At 41.2% G+C, this 21,391-nt stretch overlaps 1 protein-coding gene across 2 annotated transcripts in view; it reads left to right on the top strand.

Moving 5' to 3' along the window:
* The window catches only part of snx6 (sorting nexin 6), a 50,831-nt gene extending 29,784 nt beyond the window's left edge, over window positions 1-21,047 (top strand). Inside the window, exons 10-15 of one of the 2 annotated variants that reach the window (XM_033027112.1) lie at window positions 1,768-1,807; window positions 5,888-5,992; window positions 8,988-9,074; window positions 12,138-12,297; window positions 14,977-15,062; window positions 20,418-21,047. In XM_033027112.1, the coding sequence (XP_032883003.1) occupies window positions 1,768-1,807; window positions 5,888-5,992; window positions 8,988-9,074; window positions 12,138-12,297; window positions 14,977-15,062; window positions 20,418-20,471 (532 nt within the window). In that variant the 3' untranslated portion in view covers window positions 20,472-21,047. The remainder of the gene's footprint in view (window positions 1-1,767; window positions 1,808-5,887; window positions 5,993-8,987; window positions 9,075-12,137; window positions 12,298-14,976; window positions 15,063-20,417) is intronic. The other variant, XM_033027113.1, reaches the window with a different exon arrangement.
* The last annotated feature ends 344 nt before the right edge of the window (window positions 21,048-21,391 follow it).

The following is a 21,391-nucleotide window of genomic DNA, read 5'->3' as shown; positions in this document are numbered from 1 at the left end:
GCAGAATATTCCATATTCCTGATTTATGTTGGTAAGGATTTAGGATGGCAGGAAGTGAGTTTTTTGCTGCAGGATAGACAACCCCTTCCTCGCTCTGTGGTATTTATGTGACTGGTGCAATTTTGCTCAGCCTTCCCAAAGCTTGTGGTCCAGATCTTCCAACCTACCTCATTGTGGACACTTGACATTTTCTCTGTAATTGTAACGCGACAATGCTGTAAACTATGTTCTGCACTCTAATATTTTTTCTTTACACTAGAATTAGGTTTATTATTGTCACGTGTACCGAGATACAGTGAAAAACTTAGTTTTGCATGCTATCATTCAAATCAGATAATACTATAGATATCAAGCCGAACTAGAGTACAATAGGTAGAGCAAAGAGAAAGATACTGAATGCATAATGTAGTTCTCAGCATTGTAGCACACCAGTTCCAGTGACAAAGTCCAATATCCACAATGGGATAGAGGTGGATCAAACAATACCCTAACTTTATGAGAGAAGTGGTCGAAAGCCTGATAACAACCTGTTGTACTTGTGTATGACCTGATTCTACTTGTGATGATCTGATTTCATTGAATAGCACACACACAAAAAAGCTTTTCACTGAACCTCAGAACACACAATTATAGGAACACCAAGCCAAAAGCTGTAACTTGCCAGAGCCTTACAGTCCATAACTATGTACAGGCAGTGCCCACATTACTAGTTTTGGAAATGGGAATTTACACATAAGGAATTTGTAAATCACTACGAACAAATCTGACATGCTTCATGAAAATTCGCTCTTGCAAAATTTATATAAGGAAAAAGTAAACAAACCCAATTTTCTTTTCATATTTCATTTCTTGACTCATGCAAAACTGCATCATCTACGTTATGGAAAAATGCGATAAGGATCATTTTCTAGAAATGCAGCTCCCCTTGACCTGGGGATCGCCTGTATTACTTGTATCCTGATATACTACATCATACAATTTGTGTGCTTGTCTGATGGTCAGATCAATAATTAAAACAAAGAGCTACTGATTACTACTTAAATAGATACTCCTACATTGCCATGCTGAAATTCACTAAACCCCTAGCAAGTCGATTACTATCCGGCCAATGAAAATTAATCTGTTACAAAGCTTTCACTTAACTAGCAGGCTGATTGAGAGAAAAGCTATGAATTTCATCTTGCTTATAACCTTTTACATGATCCGGGTTAAACAACATGTAGTCTAGCAGTCCAATCAATTTTAAGTGCATTAAAGTTAATATTTAGTACATGGTTGCATTTGTTTTAAATACATATTATATCATAATATTAGGACCATGATATATTGAGAAGTGAAAACTGGAGTAAAATAGCTATTCAGCTCATTAGAGGAACCTTTATTCTGCTACAGATCCTGCGGCGATTGACCCTTGACATTTAAAAGGCAGTTATTAAAAGTATCAAAAGGTTTTTCTCAGTTAAATATTAACCTGGATCTTGCTGGTAAATGCAGGGAGGTGGACCATTGCACTTGTGTTGTTTTAAGATGGAGGTCGTCAACATTCACTCCCTCCAGACCAACTGCAGTGTACCATCTACAAAATCCAGGAGCAATTATTGAACAATTGAGTTTCGATGATTCTCAATGAAATAATGATTTTCATAGTTACGAATGGTGACTTTTATTGGAATTACTGATGTAACAAATTTCCTATACTTATTAGCACTATACGTTATTTAAAAAAAAACTTTACAGTTTAGTAATGTATTCCTAATTTTGTTTCAGATTTTTCTTGAAGTTATCAGAATTATTTGAAAAAACAAGGGTATGTCAATTTTGACTTGCATGTACCTAATTTGCTTATCTTCCAGGTTTTGAAATTTAGCTGAACTTGAATACGCTTGCAATTTTTTTTTTTTTAAAAGGTGATCACCTTGTACTATGTCAGCATGAATACATAGCAGCAGCATCCATTTATTGAGCTGATTTTAACATGGGGAAAGCTATGCTTCACTGAATCAAGAAACAGGAAATGCTGAATCAAGAAACAGGAAATGCTGAATCAATAAACAGGAAATGCTGAATCAAATGAGGAAATATTTTGGATGATGATTAAAAACGTAGAACAGTATAACAGATCAGGCCCTTCGGCCCACAATGTTTATGCTGAACATGATGCCAAGCTAAACTGACTACATCTGTCTGTATGATCCATATCCCTCGATTCGCTGCACTGCCATGTGCCTATCTAAAAGCCTTTTAACCACCACTATCGTATCTGTCCCTACCACCACCCTTGCAATGTGTTCTACGCCTCACAACACCAACACTGTAAAAAACAAAAAATTGCCTTGCACATCTCACCTTAAAGTTATGGCCTCTAGTGTTATACATTTCCATCCTGGGGAAACGGTTCTGACTGTCTATCTTATCTATGCCCCTTCATAATTTTATATACTTCTATCAGGTCTTCCCTTAACCTCCAACGTTCCAGAGAAAACTATCGACGTCTATCCAACCTCTCCCTTTAGCTGAAACCTTCTAATCCAGGTCTGGTAAAACTTGGTTAAATAATTGTTTTCAGTATTTTCTTCCAAGGAAGTTGCAGATAAGTGAAGGAACGGCTGTTCTCCAGAGCACGTTATAAGATCATAAGACATAGGAGCAGAATTAGGCCAATTAAGTACTCCACCATGCAATCATGGCTGATCTATTTTCCTCTCTCAACCCCATTCTTCCGCCTTCTACTATAATCTTTGATACCCTTACTAATCAAGGACCTATCAATCTCTGCATAAAAATACCCCATATCCTGGCCTCCACAGCCGTATGTGGCAATAGATTCATCACCCTCTAGCCAAAGAAATTCCTCATTATCTCCATTCTAAAGGTACGTCCTTTTATTCTGAGTTTCTATCCTCTGGTTCTAGACTCTCCCAATACCGTAAACATCCTTTTCATGTCTGCTCTATCTTAGCCTTTCATTAATCAGTAGGTTTTAATAAGATAACCCCTCATCCTTCTAAACTCCAGCAAGTTCCGGCCCAGAGCCATCAAGCGTCCCATACGTTAACCCTGGGATGATTTGCGTAAACCTCCACTGGACCCTCTAATGCCAGCACAACCTTTCTCAGATATGGTACCCACAACTGCTCACAATATTCCAAATGTGGCCTTGCCTTATAAAAGTGCCTTATAAAGCCTTAGCATTACATCCATGCGTTTATACTTCAGTCCCCTTGAAATGAATGCTAGCATTGCATTTGCCTTCCTTGCCATGGACTCAACCTGCAAATTATCCATTTGGGAATCCTGTTCCAGCACTCCCAAGTCCCTTTGCACTTCTGATTTTTGAATCCTCTCCCCATTTAGAAAGTAGTTTATGCCTTTATTCCTTCTTCCAAAGTAGAAGGTACCACATGTTGAGGCTGCTAAACAAATAGAAGCCCATGGTATTGGAGAGATTGGCTGACAGGCAGAAGACAAGGACATGCTGGTACCTTGTCTCTAATACCATGGGGTCCTATCTTGTTTAGCAGCCTCAACATGTGGGACCGCATCAAATGCCTTCTGAAAATCCAAGTGAACAACATCCACTAACTCTCCTTTGTCTATCATGCTTGTAACTTTCTTACCAACCACTGAATTCAAGCTAACCAGCCTATAGTTTTCTTTCTCTTGCCTCACTCCTTTCTTAAACAGTGGAATTAAATTTGCGATGTTTCCAGTTCCTCTGGGACCATTCCTGGCTCTAGTGATTCTTGAAAGATCAGTACAAATGCCTCCACAATCTCAACAGCTACTTATTTTAGAACGGGATGTAGTCTATCTGGTCCAGGTGACTTATCGACCATCAAGCCTTTCAGCTTACCAAGCACCTTCTCGGTAATAGTGACTGCACTCACTTCTGACGCAACTCGAAATTCTGGCAAACTGCTGGTGTCTTCAGATGTGAAGACTGGTGCAAAAAACGTATATTTAGTTTATCTGCCATTTCTTTGTTCTCCATTACTACTTCTCCAGTGCCATTTTCCAGCCATCCAGCGTCCACTCTTTCCTTTCTTTTACTCTTTATATATTTGAAGTTATCTAGATGACTATCAGTGGTGGGATGTGGGGACAGGAAATATAAGCTCCAATTAGAAAAACAAGTTAATATGATATTTTGGTTGGGGGGGGGGGGGTGTAGGTAGCTTGGATGGAGGATAGAGGCTTTATTTGAGGGAGGGTTAGGCAGAGCTAAAATGGGATTGTAAAAGAATTGGCTGAGAAAGCTGCTATTTGCAAGGTCAGGAATAATAAAGGAGGGGAGGGGGGGGGGGCAATGCAGCAGAATATGTACCAGCTTAAATTTAGTCAGAAGGAAGGGAATCATTGGTATAGTCAAATAGAAGTGAAAGTCATAATGGATTAGCATATTATTTGGAGGTAGATATTCATTTGCAGGATAAATAGAATCCAGAATTTGCAAATGAAGACTTGGAATTGTTGGAAACAATAGTTTTTGGTATGGTTGGCAGTGACTCATTCTTCCAGAGTTTTTAATTGAAAAGAATTACAGCTTGTCCAAAATTGGCTACCACAAAAAAAAAGTATGGTTGCACAGACATGTGAGTTGAGGAAGGTGGTGATGAGGTTGAGGCTGCCAGCCTGTCTGTAGAAATTTTGAACGGTGCAAAGAAGGGCCCACAATTTGAAGGGAGGTATTGCTGAAGATGATCTGCTGGTGATTGAATAAGTAAAACTGCAACTAGAGGTGTTGGAGGGCTAATAAGAGAATATTTTCACAAAGAGGCTTGATGATTCTTTAGAAAGGAAATTAGTTGATCTCAAAGTAGTGGAGTCCATTCATAGTGTCACCCAAATTTAGTGAAAAAACTGCTGATGCTGGAAATCTGAAATGCAAACAGACAATGCGAGAGACATTCTGCAGGTCAGGCAGCAACTGTGGAAAGAGAAAAGTTATAATTTTAGTTTTAAGACCCTTCGTCAGAACTGAGAAAGAAAACGTGTTGGCTTTAAATTGCAGAGAGGGTAAGGGAGGGAAGGATGGGATAAAATGGTGATGTCATTTATAGATTATCCCCACAGTAATTCTGTCATCTTATCAGTTATTTTATTTGACTATTGTGGTTGCTCTAAAACTAGCCTGCAAAACTACTCCATTTAATAGTAGTTTGGAATACACATTAACTCTTAGCCTCGTTAGCACGAGTTTCCCATGTATCCTGAATGATACAAAACATTAATTAAAATATTGTTTAAAAAATATGAGAGACAGGGCTAGGCCATTTGATGATGCAAAGTGCTGGAGTAACTCCGGGTCAGACAACATCCCCAGAGAACATGGATGGGCAACGTTTTGGGTCGGGAGCCTTCTTCAGTAAGACTACAGCTGATCTTTCATCACTGTGCCACTTTCCTGCACCAACCCAATATTTATTGATTCCCTTCATATCTTAGTACTGAATATATTACTCAATCTTAGTACTGAATATATTTAATGGCAAAGCCTCCACATCCCGCTTGTGTAGGGAACTTCAAAGATTTAGCCAGGGCAAAGTAATATCTCTATTTCTGAAGATTACTTGTAAGAAAGGTCCTGACCTGAAACATCACTTATCTATATTCTCCAGGGATGCTGCCTGACCCGCTGAGTTACTCGAGCACTTTGGGTCTTTTTTGTAAACCAACATTTACAGTTCCTTGTTTCTACAAATAAATATCTTGTTTCTGATCTGAACGACTGCCTCCTGGTTCCTGACATCCAGTTAGGGGAAACATTTTCCTTTCACCAATCCAGGTGTCAAGGTGTTTAAGAATTGTATTTGCTTCAAAAAGATCATCTCTTATTCTTCCAAAATCTGTAGAATAAGGATCACAACCGTTTAATCTTTCCTCGTAGGCCAAATGCCCCCATCCAAGAATCCAGCTGATGAACCTTGGTTGCATAAAGACCAAACCTGTATTATTTCAGATGCAGGTCTCACCAGGGCCTTGTATAATTCCAGTAAGGCGACTTTACTATTGGCCTTAAATATACGCAGATTTAAATATAACCCTCTTCTGAATTTCTAATTTCATTTTGTCATCAATTAAAAATATAATCCATCTGTCTTTTCATTTTGCCATCTTATACTCCAAAAGTCCTTGAGTAATCTATCTATTACTCCTGAAAGTAGGCTGAAGACCCTTTGTCAGAACTGGAAAAGAACAATAACAAATTAGTTATAATTGTAAAGGGAGTTCTCCTCTTAATCTGAGATTGATACTCATATTTTTATCATCAACACATTTAATTCCCTCTTCAAATCATTAATCGAAATTGTGAAAAGCTGCAGTCTCAGCACCAACTCCTGCATTATCTCCTGCAGCAACTCCTGCCTCCATTAAAAATTACTGGAGTGGATTCTGAGGGGTAAGATATAACCATATAACCATGCATATACATGCATTTGAAAAGATAGGTTGATTAGGGGTAGACAAAAATGCTGGAGAAACTCAGCAGGTGAGGCAGCATCTATGGAGCGAAGGAACAGGTGACGTTTCGGGTCGAGACCCTTCTTCAGACTGATTAGGGGTAATCCTTTTCTTCAGAATTGATTCTTCAGGTTGATTAAGGGTAATCACCATGGTTTTTAATGTGGGAGATTATGTCTCTCAAGTTTGATTGAGTTTTTTGAAGAAGTAACCAAGAAGGTTTATGAGGGCAGGGTTGTAGATTTAATCTATATGGATTTCAACGAGGCCTTTGAAAGATTATACATGATAAAGATGCTCTGGAAGGTTGGATTGCATGGGTCGCAGTAACTAACTGGATAAAGAATTGGCTGCATGGTAGGAAGCAGAGGGTGGTGAAGGAATGTTGTTTATCACATTGGAGGCCTGTGAATAATTAGCTCTGGGATCGGTGCTGGGCCCATTGCTGTGAATAGTTTATAGCAACGATTTAGATGAGAATGTATAAGGCCTGATTAGTAAGTTTGCAGATGACACTAAAATAGGTGGTATCATGGACACTTGAAAATGCTTATCAAGAATTACAACATGACCTTGATCTGCTAGGCAAGTGCGCTGAGGAATGGCTAATGGATTTTACTTTAGATAACTGAGGTGTTGCGTTTTGAGAAGTCAAGACAGGGCAGAAACTTCACAGGGAATGATAGGGCCCTGATGAGTTTGTAGAGCAGAGGGATCTCGGAGGACAACACTGAAAATGACGTTTCAGACAGATAGGGTGGTGAAGGAGGTTTTTTGGCATGCTGACCTTAAATCAGGGAATTGAGTATCGAGATTGGGACATTGTTACAGTTGTACAATATGCTGGTAATGGTGCACTTGGAGGATTGTGTTCAGTTTTGGTCACTCTCCTATAGGAAATATGCCATTAAGCAGGAATGCATAGAGAGAATATTTACAAGGATGCCAGGATTTGAGGTCTTAGCTACAGGGAGAGGTTGGACAGGCTAAGACTTTATTCCTTGGAGCACAGGAAGCTGAGGGGTGATGTTAAGCTAATGGAATTAAATTTAGATTACTTAGATTTAGATAAAATCTTCTAAATCTATCTTAATTTAGGTGATAAAATCATGAGGGGAACAGGGGTGAATACACACTTCCCCCCCCCCCCCAGGGTAGGAGGATCAAGAACCAGAGAGCAGAGCTTTACATTGAGAGGGGAAAGACTTAATAGAAACCTGAGGAGCAACTTTCCCACACAGTGTTGTGGCTATATGGAACCAAGTGCCAGAGAACATAGTTGAGGCAGGTACAATAACAACATTTAAAAGACGTTTGGACAGGTACATGGACAGGAAAGGTTTAGAAGAATATTGGATTATCTTAGATGGGCAGCTCGGTCAACATGGACGAGTTAGGCCATTGGGCCTGCTTCCATGCTAGACATAGAAAATAGGTGCAGGAGGAGGCCATTCGGCCCTTCGAGCCAGCACCACCATTCATTGTGATCATGGCTGATCGTCCCCTATCAATAACCCGTGCCTGCCTTCTCCCCATATCCCTTGACTCCACTAGCCCCTAGAGCTCTATCTAACTCTCTCTTAAATCCATCCAGTGATTTGGCCTCCACTGCCCTCTGGCAGGGAATTCCATAAATTCACAATTCTCTCGGTGAAAACGTTTTTTCTCACCTCAGTCTTAAATGACCTCCCCTTTATTCTAAGACTGTGGCCCCTGGTTCTGGACTCGCCCAATATTGGGAACATTTTTCCTGCATCTAGCTTGTCCAGTTCTTTTATAATTTTATATGTTTCTATAAGATTCCCCCTCATCCTTCTAAACTCCAGTGAATACAAGCCTAGTCTTTTCTAGTCACCTAGTCAAAAATAATTGCAAGATGTAAGTGAGAACTAACATGGAAGGCTGTATGACTCTAACACTTTATCTCACTAATTACAGACCCCTAACAAATATGATCTCTTGATTCCTATTCAGTTATTAGTTCTGCATTCAATTTTCAATCTAGTATATTACCTCAGTATGTACTTTAATTTCATTTATTAACCCGAATGTCATTTATCTCAAAAGTTGTCTTTACGCCCAAAGCACCACATCTTTACCTATTCTATTAGTTACAACCACAAAATATTTTAACAGATGGTGCTGTAACAACATTTAGAGGCACTATATTAATATTTAAAAGACACTTGGACAGGTACATGGACAGGAAAGGTTTAGGGGGATTTGGGCCAAACGTGGGACGGTGGGACTAGTGCAGATGGGATATCATGGTCAGCATGGCCAGACGTGTTTACCATTTCATAAATTCATCGAGACTCAGTTCTTAAATCCGTATTAATAATCCTGTTCTCACTGACTTAATATATTCTTGCTTTTTCCTTACTGCCATTAATTTGACATCTGTGTCATTTAATCACAATGGATGTTGTAAGGAGCCTATTTTGAGCTTGGACCAAATTGTATAAAGACTAGACTGGCAAATGTTTCTGACATTTTGTGCTTAATATCTTGCACTTTATTTCCAGAAAATAGAAGCACGAGTATCAGCAGATGAAGACCTAAAGCTTTCTGATCTTTTGAGGTATTACTTAAGAGAATCGCAAGCTGGTAAGGTAAGTCATTTTTAAACCACGTGCTGGATTTACATAATCACATAAGATTAGATTATTCTCTTGATTTCTCAGAGTTTTTAACTAAAAATAATTGCAAGATGTAAGTGAGAACGAACATGGAAGGGGAATTTTAACTCAACCAATTGATTTAATGTCAAAAACCTCCAGTTTCACTTTAGTTGCTTGCCCTCCCACCACACCGAGAACACGGTGATTTCTGTAAGCAGTGAACAGAACAGAACAGAACACTGCTGGTCTGTTTCACTTTTGCAAAAGGGTGAGAAGTAGATGTTTGTATTATGAATAATGAAGTGTATACTTCATCTTAGCCCCACAATTAATAAATTAACTGGAGGACATTCTGATCTTCGCAATTGCAGTCTTCACCTTGCATCAAGCAATAGGGTATCAGAATTTTATCACTGAATCCTATCACTGCTTTGAACGACATTTATAATCAATTAAAAATAAGCCAATTTTGCATGGTTGACATAGAATCTGTGACATACTGCAGAAATGGCCTCTTTCAGCCCACTTCACCCATTCTGATCACTTATCACATCAGGCCCAAATCCCCTATATCCTTCTTATCTAGGTATCTGTCCCAATGCTTTTTAAACAATGTAATCGTATTTTCCACTGGCAGCTCATTCCTTATATACACCACCCTCTGTGTGGGCAAAAACCTATCCCTCAGATATTTCTCTCCTCTCATCTTAAACCTGTGCCCTCTAGTTTTACATTGTCCTGCCCTGGGAGAAAGAGTTGATTACCTATCCTATCTATGCCAATTCATTAACATTGGGAACATGGTGAACTGGACAGTTTTCCACCCTACAAAAATCACAGCATTTGAATTGCCCAACTATCTGTGTTCAGTAGTTGAGTAGGACTAAGCAGTATTACACAACATGGGTAGGAAAGAACTGCAGATGCTGGTTTAAATCAAAGATAGACACTAAATGCTGGAGTAACTTGGAAGGACAGGCAGCATCTCTGGAGAGAAGGAATGGGTGACGTTTCGGGTCAAGACCCTTCTTCAAACAGATCTTCAGACTGAAGAAGGGTCTCGACACGAATTGTCACCCATTTGTTCGCTCCAGAGGTGCTGCCTGTCCCGCTGAGTTACTCCAGCATTTTGTGTCTATTTTACACAACATGGGCCACAATTGGACAGTGGAGTAAGCTAATCTGACTTGCACCCAAGGTCCAACAGCCTGGAAGCTTATCACATTAGCTGTACCCCCAATTTCGTGTCGAGAAATCCCTTAGACAGTGTTTACAAATTTATTTAAAGGGACAAACCTGTGATATCATCAGAGTTAGTACTTATACCAAGTTCATTCTGCAAATGTGCTTTACTCAGAATGGAATATGCGGGGGAGTGGGCATTGTCTGTTCTGAAATAGGTTCTTCGGCCCAACTTGCCTGTGCTGACCAAGATGCACCACTTGCACTCGTCCCATCTGCCTGCATTTTGCCCATATCCCTCTAAATATTTCCTATCCATGTAACTGTCTAAATCTAATGTGTTTATAGTATCTGCCTCAACTACCCCCACTGGTAGCTTGATCCATATACCCTTCACCCTCTGTGGAAATTGCCCCTGAGGAAATTGCCCTTCAGATTTCTATTGAATCTTTCCCCTCGTCTTAAAACTTTCCCCTCTGATTTTTTTAAATTCCTTTACTCTGGGTAAAAGACTGCATTTACCCTAACTATTCCTCTCATGATCTTATACACCTCATCCTCCTGTGCTTCAAGGAATAAAGTCCTAACCTGCCCAATCTCTTCTGATAGTTCAGGCCCTCTAGTTCTGGCAAAATGCTCATAGATCTCTGAAAACAATACTCCAAATGCGGCATCACCTATGTTTTGTACAACTGTAACGTAACATCCCAGCTTCTGCACTCAATACCCTGACTGATGAAGACCAATGTACCGAAAGCTACCTTGACCACCCTATCTACCTGTGATGCCACTTTCAAGGAGCTATGTACCTGCACTCCTAGATCCCTTTACTCTACAACACTCCCCAGTGCCCTGCCATTGACTGTGAAAGTCTTGACCTAATTTGACTTCCCAAAATGCTCGTACATATCTGCATTAAACTTCATTAACCTTTCCTCAGCCCACTTGCTCAACTGATCAAGATCCTGTTGTATTTTTTGATAATCATCATCGCTATCTACAATACCCCCACTTTAGTATCATCTGTAAAATTGCTAATCATGCTTTCTACATTCTCATTCAAATCGTTGATGTAAACGACAAACAGCGATGGACCCAGGACCGATCCCTGAGGCACAGCACTAGGTACAAGTCTCCAGTCCAAAAAACAACCTTCCACCATCACCCTTTGCTTCCTTCCATGAAGGCAATTCACTATCCAGTCGGCTAGGTCTCCCTGTATACCATACACTTTCAGAGCAGCATATCATGCGGAACCTTATCAAATGTCTTACTGAAGTCCATGTAATCTATGGCTTTGCCCTCATCAACCTTTTGGTTACTTAAAAACTCAATCAGATTTTGAATACAATATCCCATGTACAAAACCATGCTGACTATCCCTATTCCCTGACTTTCCAAATGTGTACATGAAGAACACTCTCCAGTAATTTGCCTACCACAGATGTTAAGCTCACCGGTCTATAGTTCTCAAGGCTTTTCCTTGCAGCCCTTGTTAAATAAAAGCACAACATTAGCCACCTTCAAGTCTATCTGACCCATGTCTAATAATGATGCATGTATCTCAGTGCCTGCAATTTCTTCTCTGGTTTCCCACTGTCTTCAGATATATCTGATCAGGCCCAGGAGATTTATCTACCTTCAAATGCATTGGAACATTTTACTGAACAGGTGTAAATGCACTCAAACGCACACAAAACAAAGTAAACTTTGCAATATTCCAACTACATGATTGTCATTTAATGCAAATCACTAAATCTTTGTAGGAGAAACATTCACATTAAGTCAAGTGCCTTGACACAATTTGTGCAACCTTGTGTGATTTTCACAGACCTTGCAAATCTATCTTAAAATCTTACTTTACGTACTCAGGACCTCCTTTATAGACGAGCAAGGTCTTTGGTGGATTATGAAAATGCAAACAAGCTGTTGGATAGAGCAAGAGCTAAGAACAAAGATGTCCTTCAAGCTGAGACCAACCAACAGTTCTGCTGTCAAAAATTTGAGAAGCTGTCAGAGTCGGCAAAGCAAGGTAAATGTTTTGTATCATTACATTTTTGAAATGCAATTCTTAAGCAGAAGACTTTCATGTATCCTTTTGAAAGTTTGCACATGATTAACTACTTTTTAGAAGTGCTTGTGCAATAAGTCAGTGGCCTTTCAATTAAGCAGTAAAGCTAGAAAAGTGCTAATTTTTATGAAAGATACAAGATCTTTTAGAGCTGATATTTTAGGGTATTAAAAATAACTAGTCTTCAGCGTACTGTTTTTTTGATGAATAATAATGTAATTCACAAACCGTTTGCAATATTTTAACATTTTACCCTCGGTTAAAAAGTAGTCAATGTAATGTAGGAAACACCAGCCGATTTGCACACTGCAAGTTACTTGAAGCAGTTTTATGATGATCAGATAATCGGTTTTAATTATGTTGGAATGATAAATGAGAGCGAGAAGACCCAAGTTAACGTTACTGCATTTGCCAAACCCTTTAACTCCCCTTCCCATTCCCATATTGACCTCTTTGTCCTGGGCCTCCTCTATTTTCAGAGTGAGGCCAAATGTAAATTGGAGGAATAGCACCTTATATTTTGCTTGCACAGCTTACAACCCAGTGGTATTAATATTGATTTCTCTAACTTCAAGTAACCTTTGCATCCCCTCTCTCTCCGTCCCTCCCTCGCCCTAGTCGTTGTACTAGTTTTACTGTCATTCTGTTCAGTTCCATTGTCTGTATTAACTCGGTATCACCTATCCCACAGCCAACAATGGACCATTGTGGGCTCCACATTTCCTTGATTATCATTGCTTTCTGCATATCTTCCATTCATTTTAAGTACTGTCAATATATCTCATTCTCCTTTCCCCTGACTCTCGGTCTGAATAAGGGTCTTGACCCGAAATGTCACCTGTTCCTTTTCTCCAGAGATGCTGCCTGACACGCTGAGTTACTCCAGTTTTTTTTAGTCTGTCTTTGGTTTAAACCAGCAGCTGCAGATCCTCCTTGCGCATGAAAATGGGAGTGCTATAAATGCTCAGCAGTCTTGGCCCTGAAACGCGAACTCTGCTTCTCTTACCACAGATGCTGTCTGACCCGACTTTTTCTAGCATTTCCTGTTTATATTCAAGTATGCTTACAAGGTACGGAGCAGTGAATGGAGTAATTTTCCCATTGGATCCAGAAAGGCATTGTGAAAAGAATTGAGCAGTCATTGACTCTCTTGTTTTTTGTTTATTTTATTAGAAGTTAATACATTACAAAACAATACAGTGGCACCTAATTTTAGGTGCCAACTATGTCATACCGTAATCCATTCTATGTACAACCTCTAGTTTTATGTTATGAGTAGGCAAGACAAGAAAAAGAAAACAATAGAAAGGGGAAAGAGTGGAAAATAGATGGTAGAGAGTAGAAAAATGTGAAGTGTGGATATAAAAAATAAAAATAAAAAAATAAAATAAAAAAGAAAAGGTGGAAAGTAGAAATAGAAGAAAAGGCCCCTTAAAAGAGAATTTTTCAAATCTATATTCGGAGATGTAGATCTATCCACGTCATGAACTGAAATCAGCAATCCTTATGGTACCGCTGCATCACATGATTCCAAAAAGTCGATGAAAGGAGACCAACTCCTTAAGAATTGGTCATATTTATCTATTAGTCGGAGTCTCATTTCTTCAAGGCGTGCTATGTCCATCATATTCCTAATCCACATTTTAACAGTTGGTATGGTTGTATTTTTCCAAAATTTAAGTATCAATTTCTTTCCAATTATTAACCCATAATTAAAAAAAACATTTTGGTCTTTATTTAAATTGGTATCTTCTCCTATTATTCCAAATATAATCCATTCCATTTTGGGTTCTATTCTTGACTTGAAGAGCTTTGTAAATATATCAAATATATCACTCCAAAATTTATTCAACTTTGTACATCCTACAAATGAATGTGTTAAATTAGCGTTTTGAAACAAACATTTATCGCATCTGGGAGAGACGTTTGGATAAAATTTATTCAACCTCGTTTTTGAATAATATAGTCTATGTAATAATTTGAATTGAATTAAATTATGTCTTGTATTAATAGAACAGTTATGTGTATTCATCAAATACTTTTCCCATCTATCCTTCGAGATCTTTATCATTAGCTCATGTTCCCAATCTTCCCTTAGTGCTTCTGTTGAGGGTGATTCTCTATCTAATATATTATTATAAAAGTATGAAATTAATTTTTGTGAATCAGCCTTAATATTCATTGCTTCTTCTAAAGGGTCTAAAAATATAGTTTGAAATCTATGTATATATTTCTTCATAAAGTCACATACCTGTATATATTTAAAATATTGATTATCCTTCAATTTAAATTTTAATTTTAATTGTTGAAATGATAAGTTTACCCAATTCATACATATCCCCTACTTTCCTAATCCCCAGTCTATCCCATTGTTGATATGTGTTGTCGATGAGAGAAGGTTTGAATGCGGGGTTGTTCAATAGTGGGGTTAGTACTGATAAATTATTTAATTTCAAGGATACTTTTATTTGTTTCCAAATTCTTATTATATTGTGAATAATTGGGTTCTTCTTGTATATTATACTATTCAATTTTATCGGTGAGAGCAGGATCGTTCCTATAGTCATTGACTCTCTTAGCAACCAAGAGATTTATTAATCTTTGAGATTGTAAAATTGATAATTGAAATTTTGTTCCTAGAGCTTATAGACTTCAAAACTCGAAGAGTTGCAGCATTTCGAAAAAACCTTGTAGAATTGGCAGAACTGGAACTAAAACATTCCAAGGTAATGTTTGTGCTAGTGCTCCATAAAATTAATTTAAAATAATTATATACAGATAAAGTCCAAATATTCTATGATAAACCTTACATTATGTGTGTTTAACTTGTTTAAATGCTGAAAGTGAAGTTGCATTCACCTAACATTCCTTGGGTGTATAAGCTTGCTAACTTATTTTGACTTGTTCACTGGTACTTTCAGTTTAAAATTATTATTCTCTTGTTCAAATATCTCCTTGATGTTGTATTTTCTTACCTTGTAATCTCTTATAAATGTCCAATAATTTTACTTTGCATCAAATCTGATCTCTCATCTGCCAATAGACAATAGGTGCAGGAGTAGGCCATTCGGGCCTTCAAGCCAGCACCGCCATTCACTGTGATCATGGCTGATCATCCACAATCAGTACCCCATTCCTGCCTTCTCCCCTTTTCCCTTGGCTCTGCTATCTTTAAGAGCTCTATCTAACCGTCTCGTAAAAGCATCCAGAGACTTGGCCTCCACTGCCTTCTGAGGCAGAGAATTCCACAGATTCACAACTCTCTGGGTGAAAAAGTTTTTCCTCACCTCCGTTCTAAAGGGACGACAGATGGCACAATGGGCTAAGTGTTCGGCTGTCAACCGGACGGTAGCTGGTTCGAATCCCGCTTGGAGTGCATACTGTCGTGTCCTTGGGCAAGACACTGCACCCACCTTTGCCTGTGTGTGTCCTTGGGCAAGACACTTCACCCACCTTTGCCTGTGTGTGTGGATGTAATTATGTGAAGCACTTTGGGGTCAATGCAAGTTGACTAAAAATGTGCTATATAAATAAAGACATTATTATCATTAAATGGCCTACCCCTTATTCTTAAACTGTGGCCCCTGGCTCTGGAATCCCCCAACATCGGGAAAATTTTTCCTGCCTCTGCCTGTCCAATCCCTTAATAATCATGTTTCAATAAGATCCCCTCTTATATCCTTCTAAATTCCAGTGTATACCAGCCCAGTCGCTCCATTCTATCAACATATGACAGTTCACCATCCCGGGTATTAACCTCGTGAACCTACGTTACACTCCATCAATAGCAAGAATGTCCTTCCTCAAATTTGGAGACCAAAACACAATACACAATACAATTTATTTGTCACTTGAACCTCATAGAGGCTCAAATTAAATGTTGTTTCTGCAGTCATACACACAAGAAAAAAAGACCCAAGACACAACACAATTTACACAGACATCCATCACAGCGCATCTCCTCCTCGCTGTGATGGAAGGCAAAAAAAACTTATCTCTCCCCTGCACTCCCCATTCCCCTCCCGATGTCAGAGTCAAAGCCCCCGGCGGGCGATGGCAATTGTCCCGCGGCCATTAACGCCGCGCCGGGTGATGCAAGGCCGCGCTCCGGGTCTTGTTGGAGCCCCCGGCGGGCGCTAGCAAAGTCCCGCAGCCGTTGAAGCCGCGCCGGGCGATGTCAGGCCCCGCTCCAGGTACTCCTCGACCCCGCGGGCGGGAGAAGTCGCCGTTGCGGAAGCCCCGAAAAGCGGTCTCCCAGCAGGGACCCGCGGGCTCCCGATATCACCGTCCACCAGACCTGCGGTTGGAGCCTCCGAATCTCCGAGGGTCGGGTCGCAGCAGCGCGCCACCACAGCTCCTCCCGCTCCGAACTCGGCCAGCTCCACGATGGTGAGTAGCTCCGCAGCTCCGCGACTGGAGCCCCAGGTTGCTCCTGCTGGAGGCCGCTCCACGTTGCAGCCCCAACGACAACGGAGACCCGACAGGGAAAAGGTCGGGTTCTCCGTGCAGGGGAAAGATTTTAAAAGTTTACCCCCCGCCCCCCACCCCCCACCCACACACATACCCCATAAAAAATAAAATAAAAACTACATTAAAACGGGACAAAAAATAACAAAAAGACAGACGGACTGCAGAGGCCGCTGCGACGTGAGTCGCGCCGCCCACCGAAACTGCACACAATACTCGCCAGGTGTTGTCTCACTAGGGCCCTGTACAACTGCAGAAGGACCTCTTTGCTCCTATACTCAACTCCTCTTGTTATGAAGACTTTATTAGCTTTCTTCACTGCCTGCTGTGCCTGCATGCTTATTGATGAACAAGGACCCCACAGATCTCTTTTTACTTCCCTTTTTCCCAACTTGACACCATTCAGATAAACTGCCTTCCTGTTTTTGTCACCAAAGTGGATAACCTCACATTTATCCACATTAAACTGCATCTGCCATGCATCTGCCCACTCACCCAACCTGTCAAAGTCATCCTGCATCCTCATAGCATCCTCCTCACAGTTCACACTGCCACCCAACTTTGCCTCGTCTTGCTTTACCTCATTTCAATAGCTTTGTTAGTATGAAGGCTATCTAATTACATTTTGTGCCAGTTTAAATTGTTCCACTTCAGTTTAGCTACGAAGGAAGTTTTACCCTACAATTAAAGATACCATTATCATCCTTTTATTGTCATCATGCAAAGCAACAATTGTACAGTGCAAAATGTAAACCAGAATTAAGCCGCCATGGAGAGTAGCGAGAATTCTTGTGCTGTAGGTGGGTCGCCAGGAGGTCCTAGTGGGTTGCCAGGAGGTCGAAGGTTCTCGTAGGTTGTAGGTGGTGCTGACCGGTGAATTTCATTGGCTCATTGGGGAAAAGAAAACGTAAGCAGTAGTTTTCTGAACCAAGGATAACCGACCGGTAATGTTAAATGTCTGCTGAGCTTCACAGCCTTGTATCTCTGGCTTCTTAAAAGTTGTCTCCACTCTTTCTCCATTCCTTCTCCCATCTTCTCCCCCCGTCTCCCCCCTCTTTTAAAGGACTTACCGTACACTGCTTTAGCTATTTTAATTACAATGCCAACCTTCATATTCATCACGGTATGTGTCTATCACCTTAGCTTTGCATCGTGTGAATTTCACTCAGACAGCGCTCCCCCCCCCGTTTGCCCTGTCCTCTGCCTACATAATGGGCTGGTGAAGGAAGCGGTGTCTGTCTGTCCGTCTGTCCCACAAGTGATCAGAATAGTGAGGAATAGGAAACTCTTACTGTTCTTTGGCCTTTATGTGTATGTATCTTGAACGTTGAGTTTTTAGAAGTGTAGAAATATGGTATCATGAAGAACTGGTAGAATCGGATCCAATTACTTAAACTTTGTAAATCTTGTCAAAAAAGACAAAATGCTGGAGTCAGCCAGCATCTCTGAAAATCATGGATAGGTGATGTTTGGTTGGGATCCTATTTCAGGCTGATTGTGGGTACGAGGGGGAGGTGTGAAGAAAGCTGAATGTGAGGAAGGGAGAGGAAAGCCTGGGGAGAGGAAAGTAAGTACAGGTGCACAACCTTTTATCCGAAAGCCTTGGGACCAGACACTTTTCGTAATTCGGAATTTGTCGGCCTTCGGAATGGAAATTTTTTAGCGTAGATTTTAATGGCTGGCTCAGTGGTAGAGTGCTCGGCTCATATTCGCAAGGTCGCGAGTTTGCGCCTTGTTCCCGGCAGTTCCTCGGTCGCGAGTTTGAGTCTTCAATGTAGTTTTTTCTTGCAGAATAAATGTCTGTATGAAATGCAGTGTGTTGAATGAATTCCTGAATTTGTAAATGTGACCGCAGCATTGAATCACCTCTCGCACTCATGTCACCCTAGCGGGGCGACATGCCCTTAGGCGGCCTAAGGCGACATTTTCACACTCTTATATCCGTGTGCAGCAGAGGCGACGTGCGTTTGGCGCCAAACGTGAGCTTTGGCGTGCCATGTTTAGCGCCAAACGTGAGCTTTGGTGAGCTTTGGTGTGCAGACGACATCCTGGAAAAAATGTCCGGTTTCTTCCAGGTGGGCGATATACCCTCCCGGGCACTATACTCTCCACTTCTCTTTTATGAAGGGGATTTAGTTCCCTTTTCTTCCAGGACCGACCGGAGGTTCCGCTGTCACCTCTGCGGGCCACCCTCGGTGAACGCTCACTCAACTTTGTCTTGGGATTCCTACTCTCCCGCGCAATGTACCCTCACCTTCTCTTTTATGAATGGGGATTTAGTTCCCCTTTCTTCGAGGACCGACCGGAGGTTCCGCTGTCACCTCTGCGGGCCGCCCTCGGTGAACGTCCTGTCTCCCTGTCCCTGGGATAGTAGGGGGCGATCAAACAGCACAATACCCCCCTCCAACTCCAGAGGAATCTGCTCCCCGATGGGCCGCTACGGCGACAAGTGGCAGTTCGCCCACAGCCCGAGCTGCGCGACCCCAAGAACAAGACGTCCCTTGCACACCATCAGCTTCTGCCCATACGGGGAGCATGTTCCTCTGGAGTTGGAACGGGGCTGGGCTGGAGTTGCTGATCTGGGATCTCCGTGCTTGCAGTGGGCCTGGGGGTCGGTGTCCCGATGAGGGGGCACAGCTCGGGCTGTGGGCGAACTGCCACTTGTCGCCGTAGCGGCCCATCGGGGAACGGCTTCTGGTGGTCCTGACGTCTCCGGCCAGTTTGCAGTTTTCCTCTGGAGTTGGAACGGGGCTGGGCTGCTGCTGGCTGTGGGTCTCTGGGATCTCCGTGCTTGCAGTGGGCCTGGGGGTTGGTGTCCCGTTGGTCCTGACGTCTCCGGTGACTGGCACTGACCTGCTGGCATCGCCGACGTGAAGACAGTGCAAAGCCCCCGCGCCGGTGCAATGGGCGGGGAGCTGGAGAGGGGAGGGAAGGGGTCACACACATGGCCGGGAAGCAGAGGGGTGTAGGTGGGGTGAAACTGAAGGGAGCGACAATCTGCTGTTGCCTGCCCGCTGAGTTAAAAAGTTCCCACGCAAGACTCACAATACACTGTGAATCGTGAGTCTACCGTGGGAACTTTTTAACTCAGCGGGCAGGCAGCAGCATATTGTCAATTATTAACCCTCCCGCGCAATATACCCTCACCTTCTCTTTTATGAATGGGGATTTAGTTCCCCTTTCTTCGAGGACCGACCGGAGGTTCCGCTGTCACTGATGCGGGCCGCCCTCGGTGAACGTTTTCAAGGACCTTTCTTCAAGGACCGAAAAAATGTCCGCTATTCGGAGGTTTTCGTTATTTGGATCTTCGGATAAAAGGTTGTGCACCTGTAATATGTGAATATGGGTGAGGGGAATTTTTGATAGGCAGATGGTTGGACAGAGGCCAGAAACGTGTGAGGCACAAGCAGTGAAGAGTTGCAAATTGTGAAGCAAGAGGAAGGAATGTATGGGGAGGGTCCCAGGAGGGGGACGGGGGACAAGTTAAATTTGTTTCTGCAAATTTTGTCAAAGTTGTTTTTGGGCCCAGCTTGTTTACGTTAAGATCAATGCTGGTGTTTCTGCTGAACCTTCATTTTAGCATGGTGATTTTAATGTTTATTTTTTTATTTCAGGGACACTTGCAATTGCTGCAGAGTTGTCTAGCAGCACTCAAGGGGGACAGTTAACTATTTTATGGTTGTTGTATTAACAAGGGCTGTGTATATCGACTCTACAAGGAGATCACTTGGTAAGCTTTCATGGTTCCATAAAGAAGATTGACTGCAAGAAGGCTCTTTATACAGCAGAAGTAAACAGCATTTTTGCATCTGACGAGAAAAGAGAAAACTTGTATCAAGAAATCCCATTCTGAGATGCCATATAATATGTCACTTGCATTTGATTGTCCAGAAATCAAAATATTTTCATTTGCCAATATCTTAAATATTATTGTACATTTAATTACCAACTATATTCATTTTTACAATATCAAAGGCACAATTTGGATGTTTTTTTAAATAAAGGTAAAAATAAAATGCAATACCATTAAATGTATTCCATATAGTCAAGTGCATTGTTTGGCATTTAGTGCTTTTCCAACAACTTTATGACAATTAGTCTTCATTTTTTATATTGGTAACATTTATCTTCAACTAAAAATGTTAAAACTGAATATAATTTCTAAATTTAATGTATATCTGCCTTAAACTCAGAATAATTCCTAATCATTGTATAATAAACAAGTACACTAGAGAATGTTTAAACATTTTGTTTGTCTCATTTTTTTGACTCCTCGAGGATTTGGCTCCTTGAGTCTATGCCTGCTCTGAGGATTTCCATCAGTCAGTGATGGAAATCGCTATCAAAACATGGAGGGGACAGGGGACACAATTTCTTGGCGGCCGCACGCGCATGCGCACACTCACACACGCGAGGCATCGGAAGCTTCAGCCGTGGGCCCTGTGAACGATAATTAGGTGAGTGTGGAATATGTACATTGAGTGATATCTAAGGCTAGTGATACAGTTGATGGTGTGGCATTTCAAGATCTATTCACCCACGCAAATTTTTTTTTTTGCAGCAGTTCACTGGGATTTGATTCCTGCTG

This window comes from Amblyraja radiata, chromosome 9 (assembly GCF_010909765.2).
Source record: "Amblyraja radiata isolate CabotCenter1 chromosome 9, sAmbRad1.1.pri, whole genome shotgun sequence".
NCBI classification, from domain to species: Eukaryota; Metazoa; Chordata; class Chondrichthyes; order Rajiformes; family Rajidae; genus Amblyraja; species Amblyraja radiata.
Note: the sequence above shows the minus strand (reverse complement) of the source record. Positions and strands in the feature narration are given on the sequence as shown.